Below are 9,588 nucleotides of genomic sequence, written 5' to 3'. Positions count from 1 at the left end.
TTCTGGAGACATCTGTTTATAAAATGTTATAATTTGAATTGAATTGAATTTCAGGAGGGGACACTACGACCCAGCATTGAAACCTTTCTAAATCTGTTGAAACACTCAAGCTAGGCACATTTCCAAACCCACTCTGGCTGACTACACTAAGGTACCCAGATTTCGAGCAGGCAACTCAACTCGTCCTTAGGTCAGTCCCCTCTAGGCGTCACCAGCCAGCTGTGGATTGAGATGATTGAATGAAGACATGCTGACGGAATTATGTAGATGCGTTATATGGTGAAATGGTGAAATGGGAGAACCTCGAGAAAAACCCCAACTGCGATCTTATCCACCTCAAGTGTCACTATGGATTTTTCAATGAAAATCCCAGGCCTGACCAGGGCTCGAACCCAGATCACCTATGTGACAGGCTGAAGGTCTGGTCACTCAGCGACCACAGGATGCAAATCAAGGGTTTAATGTGAAGCTAACGTAACTAAATACATTCGGTGTTTTATTCATAACAAAATTCTTAACAGACAGTATGTTTATTTCACATGAACTATACCATCATGTTTTGTTGTTACGAATTGTATTATAATACAAGACTATTCTGAACTGAGTTACGATTTTTTGTGACCAAGTAGAAGAACGAATTTGCTATCGATTTGTGTAAGAACCTAAAAATGTAAATATTTGTAGTTACATTAATTTCACACTAGCCTAATCCCTTGAAATGTGGTAGTTAGTTGTGTATTTCCTAAGTCACTTTCCATGTCTGATATCCACTTAGGAAATATTTTACATAACTGTGCTGTTGAAAATATTTAGCTTTGTTTTTTTTTTTTTAAGGATTATGTTTTTTTGTTTTCTAAATTTTATAGAATTGAGCAAAGCCAAGCATTTGCTTTTATCACGTTATAATTTAAATCAGTTCTTATTTATTTCGCTACTTAAATATGTAAAAATGTGAATGTTATGAATGTTTTTACACGTAACTTAAATTGGATTTTATCTACTTCACAATCTTCACCCATGTCTAAATGTTGCCAGAGAAAAAAAATAACAACCAATACTGTATTGTAAGGGCGGGAAGGGCTTCATTGCAAAACAAGTATTGCGCTTGTGCAACAATCATACGAATTTTGGACTGGCTCTTCCTGCAAGTGTGTTACATGCTATTTTGTCTACGAAAATAATATAATTAAATCATTATTAGAGGAGAAAAATTCGCTCCGGTGCCGGGGATCGAACCTGGCTCCTTGGTTCTACATACCAAACGCTCTAACCACAAGGAGCGCACTCAATTGAGTGACTTGGTGGCCGGGATTCCATAGTATATGCACTGTTGGGCGAAGAATCTACGTAAAGATTAAATTTTTAGTCCTACAGAATTTATCTGTTATGGTAATTTCTTGAGGTGTAAGAAAAGGTTGTAATTGCTGGGAGTGAGATCTGTGCTGTAGGGTGGATGTTGAAACATCTCCCAGAGGAACTCCTGCAGAAGGTCTGTTGTGTGCTGAGCTGTATGTGGCCGAGCATTTCTTACACCTCAAGAAATTCCCATCCGGGCAGCATTTTCACAGTGACAGAAAGGTGCACGGCTGTCACACACTGGTGCTGATCCCAGGAAGCAGATTTCTACAACACAGGGATACAAACGTTGGTCCCAAAGTATGACAAAGTCTCAATTCCAGTTGGGAATATGTTGAAAAATAGCTCGACAGTTTCTGTATCTGTTCCAATAAATTTTTCCATGAAATTGTGTTTTCTTTCTCTAAACAGCCCCAGGGAAACTTACTTTCTGGACACGTCTCGTACTACATACTACCGTCCACACCTGTGGAGTAACGGTCAGCGCGTCTGGCCGCGAAACCAGGTGGCCCGGGTTCGAATCCCGGTCGGAGCGAGTTATCTGGTTGAGGTTTTTTCCGGGGTTTTCCCTCAACCCAATACGAGCAAATGTTGGGTAACTTTCGGTGTTGGACCCCGGATTCATTTCACCGGCATTATCACCTTCATATCATTCAGACGCTAAATAACCTAGATGTTGATACAGCGTCGTAAAATAACCCAATAAAATAAAAAAAAAATACATACTACCATCTTACATTAGTCACTGCTAGAAAAGCTGAACACTAGCAGTGTTGACACTAATTTCCGAATGACCTTTGTACAGTATTACAGATTTCATACAGTAAAACTATATGTTTATTTTGAAAACTTTGTAGGAAGTATTTTATAATAACTTTCACTTTAAAATGTAACACTTGAGTCTTGGTCCCTCTAAAAGATATTGTCATTTTCAGTGATGTTACCGATTTACGGTTTTGTAGCGTTATATAATTCTCCCTCTGTGACAGATAACTCTCTCAGTATCCCAGCAATCTTAGAAGTATTCTCCTGTAGTCGCCCCTCGTTTCTTCTGTTATTATTGAAGATAACTTTGAACCATACGTCTCAACGTAACAATCTTTGATGTCAGCAAGATCCACCTGCAAAGGAAAATACTAGTAAGGTTTATCATTGTAAATGGAGGAGAAAGCAGGGGTGAATTACTCAAAAGAAGTGTAGTTTGTTTTTACTTGAAGACGAAAGTAGAACCTACCTCGAAATATTGTGAATTTTTGTGTATTTCAGTAAGAAAAGGAGTCCAAGCTACTCCTATTCTGAGTAAAATTAATATTTGTATATACTGTACTAAAAAGTTAGACTAGAACTAATATTTTGGCACTTGATTACCCATATTTATTTATACAGTATATTAGAAATGTAGATTTGTCTCTAGCTTCTTCTAGTCGTAATTGTTCAGTATGTTGTGGCCTAATTGATCAGTTTGCGAAGGAAGAGGATCTTCGAATGAATTTGCTGTACTTACTTACTGGCTTTTAAGGAATCCGGAGGTTCATTGCCGCCCTCACATAAGCCCGCCATCGGTCCCTATCCTGAGCAAGATTAATCCAGTCTCTATCATCATGTCCCACCTCCCTCAAATCCATTTTAATATTATCCTCCCATCTACGTCTCGGCCTCCCTAAAGGTCTTTTTCCCTCCGGCCTCCCAACTAACACACTATATGCATTTCTGGATTCGCCCATACGCGCTACATGCCCTGCCCATCTCAAACGTCTGGATTTTATGTTCCTAATTATGTCAGGTGAAGAATACAATGCGTGCAGTTCTGTGTTGTGTAACTTTCTCCATTCTCCTGTAACTTCATCCCTCTTAGCCCGAAATATTTTCTGAAGCACCTTATTCTCAAATACCCTTAACCCATGTTCCTTTCTCAAAGTGAGAGTCCAAATTTCACAACCATAAAGAACAACCGGTAATATAACTGTTTTATAAATTCTTTCAGATTTTTTGACAGCAGACTGGATGATGACAAAAGCTTCTCAACTGAATAATAACAGGCATTTCCCATATTTATTCTGTGTTTAATTTCCTCCCAAGTATCATTTATATTTGTTACTGTTGCTCCAAAATATTTGAATTTTTCCACCTCTTCAAAGGATAAATTTCCAATTTTTATATTTCCATTTCGTACAATATTCTGGTCACGAGACATAATCACATACTTTGTCTTTTCGGGATTTACTTCCAAACCTACCTCTTTATTTTTTAACACAGAGGTTGTATTTTAACAACCTCTCGTCAGTCAGTCTTGGCCTCGTCAACTTTCAAACCCAGTCCGCCACTGAGCAAAATACGCTGCTCATTCCTTCACCCGTACAAAACTTCACCTCTACCAGGCTTACCTCTGACCGGGCTATACAAAGTCGAATAAGCTGGTGATCATTAGGCTCTGGGTCTCTGAAAGAAGCTCTTATCCTTTCTGTGAAGAACTCCACAGGATCGTTCACAGCCTTCACTGCAACCAAATTCATTTACATATTAACCCTACTCGATTTGAAAAATCATATCGTTAGACATCTAGTACTGCGACTCTAAATCTGTGGGTTGGGTCCCCACTAGTGAGAAGCAGTACTTGAAGTGGCTTTAGAAGAGTTTATGGTACACAACAAATATGACCCGTCTCACTGTGTGTGGTCAGAACTTCTGGCTACAATTCTTAAGGTAATGGGTTCGCAGTGACATACAGGAATTTTTCCTTAAAGGGAATTGTTCCTGTATTCGTCCATGGTCTGAAAATTAGGTCAAGTTTAGATTTAAGACCGCTCCACCTCTTCCGGTGCCACATATTTATAGTCATCCTATCATATCACCGGGGTAGTGTAACTCCGCCTTCCAGGTGCCCCAACCTCAGAAGTGGGTTACACATAAGCCATGCCAGAAGAGAAGACCAGAAATGTCGAAAAGACAGCCTGGTGGTATTGGAAAAAAATACAACTGATAGTAAAACAGGAAACGTTGTGGTAATAATCTCATAATCATTTACAAAAATTAACTTCAAAATGGAATAGGAAATAATATAGGACCTTTTTAAAAAACTTCAATTATAAAAATTACAACTAAGCTCTTAGCATGCACCATAATTTTAAAATGACACCAATAAAAAATTATTTTTATCTAAGTACATTTATTTAAAGGGTAAGGCACTCACAGTTAACATTGCATCGAAACTCACAACAGAAGCCACAGCTCTCCACAATTCAATGGTATTGAACACATTGTGTAGTAAACTAGACTGAGATTTTTAGAAAATAAAACCACAGTATGTGATGTGTAATAAAACTTTTTCTTTTCATTTGACGCAATGATGAGAAATTAGGGTTACCTTCTGATACATGAATTGTGTCCATTGAAAAAAAAGTTATGTTTTATTTAACGACGCTCGCAACTGCAGAGGTTATATCAGCATCGCCGGACCGGAATTTTGTCCCGCAGGAGTTCTTTTACATGCCAGTAAATATACTGACATGAGCCTGTCGCATTTAAGCACACAAATGCCATCGACCTGGCCCAGGATCGAACCCACAACCTTGGGCATAGAAGGCCAGTACTATACCAACTCGCCAACCAGGTCGACTCATTGAAAATTATTAGACAAATTTATAACGTATTCATTAAAATTATGTAAAAGAACTTTCATAGTTTCTTAACACGTAATTAATGTAAACTAAACAAAATAAACTGTTTGGGATGGATGATAACCTTATATAAAGGCATTTGAAATTTACATCTTATCAGTCTTACTAACAGTACACCATGTCCACTCCTGTGGGTGGAGTAACGGTTAGCACGTCTGACTGTGAAGAGAGTGAGCCCGGGTTCAAATCCTGGTTGGGACTTTCGACGTTGGACCTCGGACTCATTTCGCCATCATTAATTCACATATCATCCATACCATAGCCTGGGTTAAGTTCACGGTGTGGCATTCTGTACTTGTACAAGAGCACAGCCGTTCGACTATCCAATCATTCACAGAATAGTAGTGGTAAGCACAATAATTCTCAGGCTGCAGTGCAAGCCTTTGGGTCCCTCCTCCGTAACTTACAAGAGAAAAAAAAATAGTATGCCATATTGGTTCGTTTTTCAGGTTTCAGATATGTACCCGTCTTCTACATTGTGGCTATGTGGATAGCATGCTTGCTTCTCAAGCAAGTGGTTCGAGGTTCGATTCCTGGTATAGGCAATGCAAGACATTTATCTTCCTCCACGGGACTGGGTCTTTGTTCCTCGTCTTGTGATTGTCCTGTGATGTCTCTGCGGTGGTCCTGCGTCATACCGATCCCATGTCCAGGGAGGACCTCATTTGTGAGATGTCTGGTGTACAATCTAAAGAATTTCTCTCCCTTACTTGCAAGGGTGTGTAAGTCGGAGGAAAGGGAAGGTTAACCAGAGTAAGAAAGAGGGAAAGACCCGGCTTCTACATGTCCACTTTAAGTACTTGTGAGAAGAATAAGCCTTGAGAAAGAACTATGCGTTAATGGGCAATGAAAGAATAATTAAATTATTTCCATGTCTATTAATGACATAACATTATCATAGGTGCCTATGCGAAACTAAGAGTACGATATAATTATTTTCGTGTTAATGGACAAAGTTTTATTTCCTTCCTGTTTTATTGAATGGAATGAACATAATAATTATTAGAAAGAATTACAGGCAGTAACACTATTGTAAATATGTGACTGAAGCTATAATAGTAAAGCTACGCAACGCTACATTTCATATGTGCATACATACTGACCAATAGGAAATTAGAATTTTGTGACGTCACAAGAAATGCAACGTAGACCGCGAAGCAAATGTTTAAAATTGTTAACTTGTGTTGGAATTCGATTTCGAATGTCTTTTGTTTTTACGTGGCGACCTGCTTTATATAAATATGAAGGTTTCAGAATAAATTCGAATAGGAAGAGTAGTCTGACTAAATTAGTGCCAAGGATTATATTATTTGCAAGACGACAGTTTTATTAAATCGTAAAGGTACGGCAATTAGGCAAAACGTGTGGACAGAAATTGCCTCAAGTTTGAAACAACTGGTATGTATTTTGCATTTAACCTCAATCTTTCTTCCTCATTTAGGTTAATGCTCTCAAATTTCAAACTAGTCGTTTTAACACTTTTAAGTATAGAGAGAGGATGTGTGTCGATATATTAAAGTTTCTTGTTCACAGTATTGCATATAAATTGCCTCACTATAATGTTCAGGAGATTATTAAATTACGAAGATGTCAAATGTGCATAGATCTATAGTTAAAATAAGAGCATGTATTTCTGTTAATATAATTTTTAGGAAATCGGAATATGACAAAGTTAAAAAATGTGTGACAAATGTTCGTTTCCTTCTGTAATTAATTATTCTGTAAGTTACTGAGTGAAGTAAATTTTGTTGCCCTTGATTACCAAGTACTGAAACAGGTACCGATAGGCCTTTTCTACTTTGAAATATCTGTCCATCATCATCATCATCATCATCATCATCATCATCATCATCATCGGCAACGTTTCATTACCTGTATAGTTCTAAACGTTTACTCTGAATAAAATTCACAAGTCTGTCATTTTAAAATAGTGGAAATATGAATTTATGATGAATAATAAAATTGTGAATACGAGTAGACGAACCATGACAATTGCGGCATTCCCTCGTATTTCTTAAGAGGAATGGGTAAAAAAAAGACTGTAATTAACTGATGTCGATTTTTTCTCTAAAGTAAAACCATGGTTACTTACTGTTGTTGCTAACGTGAGTACATTCATTTTTAACTTCATTAATTTCATCATTATAGCACAGTCTAGTATACATACAGTCACGAAGCTTGAGTTCTGAGGGTGCTAGGAACAATAGACTGTGCCGGAATTATTTCGCATTGTCTGTAATGAGGGGATAGTAGCGATCCTAGTGATTAGCAACTATCTATGGATGCATATTTTCTACGTATTGAGTTTCGTGACTGTATATACTAGACTGTGATTATAGTATGTATCTGCTGAAAATTAAGTACTATCGGTGACTCAGGAGAAGACGAGAGCAGACTGAGGAGGAAGGGATGTGAACAGATAACGTAAGGCAGACAACACGTGCAATATTTGTACTGCAGTAAGCGGAAACATTAGGTCTCCTTCTGTTCAACTTAGCTTTAATTTCCATACGCATTGTTACTCATGTTTCCTGCACGAGTAATAACCTGGCTACTGGGATGCTTATCTGAGCGATGTTTATAATAATCAACAGCGATAGTCAAGAAGATCACATTCTTTCCGCTCGTCTTCTCCTGAGTAAGGGACAGTACTGTTCTCCAACCAGGAGATCAACCGTGAAAGAAACGTGCTTACTATTGCGACATGTATTGGAGCGAAGTAGATAGATAATATTATCGTTATAACGTCTGTTTAAAAACCATGCGCTCTCCTGCATTTGTTATTTCCTGTATGGAGAGATTAAAAGACCAGGAGATTAACAGTGATCTAATTTTGTAACTAGGATAGTATAAACACAGTCTACTATATACAGTCGCGAAGCTTGAGGTGTTTTTTTTTTTTTGCAAATCTCGTGATAAAGCGCTCCAAGCGGTTAGCAACTAGAAACAATAGACTGTCCATGGTCGACTTTGGAGTGTGTCGTATTTCTATCGAGTGATAGCTCGTTGCGTATTTCACATTGATGCTTGTGAAATGTTCGTTATTGGTTGTAATGAAAATGTTAATGGCTAAATTATAATAATTGGAATAATAATATGGGACAAGGAGGAGACGTTTGTAGTGCTATAAATTGTAGCAACAGTAAGAGAAAGAGGCCAGAGTTATCCTTTTTCCGATTTCCGAAAGATTCAGAAAGGTTCCTGGGTTTCCACAAGAATGCTGCGCAGAAACAAAACTCTTAATTTTGAAGTTCTTTGTGACTGTTAGAATACATTATATCCTTAAATTTCACAATGAAATGTTTGTCTAACCGAAAGGACATTAGATACCGGTTAAAGTTCTGTCACTTAGGCTGCTAAATTTCCAGAGAAATAAAGGTTAGGTCTACTTTTTTTTTTTTTTCAGAGGATATATTTTTAATTGTAGCTATTAATTTTGTTATTATTTTTATGTGTTATTTTTACTAAAGACGTAGAAAAATTAAGTTTGTTTTAATGAAATTTATTGATCACTTTTTATTTCCAATTCTGGTGGGATTATTATTGCTTAGGCCTACTTTTTTTTTTCAAACTATACGTTTTAATTATAGCTGTTAATTTTGTTGTTATTTTTATTTGTTGCTTTACTAGAGACGTAGAAAAAGTCTGTTACAATAACATTTATTGATCACGTTTTATTTCCAATTCTGGTGTGATTATTGTTGCTTAACCTCATCCCACTTTGTTAACTACTTAAGCCTGCACTACAAGTACCGGTACACGTAAGTTACTCCATTAATTCATATTTCCATTATTATTATTGGTGTAAAGGAAAATGCAAATTATATTTATTGGTTTCATAGTTAATTATCGCTATAATCGTGAATGAGTGAAGCGATTATAGTAAATTTTAGTTCGTTTTGCACAAACAAAAATTATATTAACTTATTTCTTGCAGGTATCTTCGAGTTTATGGTGGAATTTAATATACTTCATTAAAATAATAAATAACTTTATGCATTTAATATTTTAATAATGGAAGGAAGGTGATAATTTTTCCAAAAGAACACGGCAACGAAAGTCGTCTGCTAGGAGAGAGATCTGCGATGATGAGGCGATAGTAGCGATCCTAGTGGTGGGCAACTACCCATGTTTGCATTTTTACTACATATTGAGCTTCGCGACTGTATATAATAGACTGTGGTATAAACATGTGTGTATACCTTATTTTATTTCAAGGAGTGCAGTTCGGTGGCTCCTTTGAACACCCATTTACAGATTTATGACTTTCTACACAACAGCTCTGACAATTCCATCCTGTCCCCTAGTCCCAACATTGCACAGTTGTCACAATCCTTATGACCTTCGAAATTATGCAGTGAAACTGACGGGATTCTTGGAATTCGGAAACGATGCGGCAACTCTGCCTCCACGTGGATTTGACGGGCACCTGTCAATTCTTCTGAACGAGGGTTGTGATTGGTTACTAACAAGAGAAGACAAGATTTCCGTCATAGTAAGGAAGACATTTATTTATGACAACCAATTAGTAGGGGGCAGTAGAAGGTCTGTCGGC

The 9,588-nt window shown here is 37.3% G+C and overlaps 2 protein-coding genes across 2 annotated transcripts in view; one reads left to right on the top strand and one right to left on the bottom strand.

The window, feature by feature from the left end:
• Nucleotides 1-1,460, top strand: part of LOC138711169 (protein FAM91A1) — a 75,368-nt gene extending 73,908 nt beyond the window's left edge. Inside the window, exon 14 of the mRNA XM_069842523.1 lies at nt 55-1,460. The gene's annotated coding sequence lies outside the window, so the exon portion shown is untranslated. The remainder of the gene's footprint in view (nt 1-54) is intronic.
• Nucleotides 1,461-2,160: 700 nt separating this feature from the next.
• Nucleotides 2,161-9,588, bottom strand: part of LOC138711170 (annexin-B12-like) — a 45,330-nt gene continuing 37,902 nt past the window's right edge. The window contains exons 7-8 of the mRNA XM_069842524.1: nt 3,741-3,853; nt 2,161-2,477 (exon numbers count right to left, since the gene is read on the bottom strand). Of these exons, the coding sequence (XP_069698625.1) occupies nt 2,355-2,477; nt 3,741-3,853 (236 nt within the window). The 3' untranslated portion in view covers nt 2,161-2,354. The remainder of the gene's footprint in view (nt 2,478-3,740; nt 3,854-9,588) is intronic.

This window comes from Periplaneta americana, chromosome 12 (genome assembly GCF_040183065.1).
Source record: "Periplaneta americana isolate PAMFEO1 chromosome 12, P.americana_PAMFEO1_priV1, whole genome shotgun sequence".
NCBI lineage: Eukaryota > Metazoa > Arthropoda > Insecta > Blattodea > Blattidae > Periplaneta > Periplaneta americana.
Note: the sequence above shows the minus strand (reverse complement) of the source record. Positions and strands in the feature narration are given on the sequence as shown.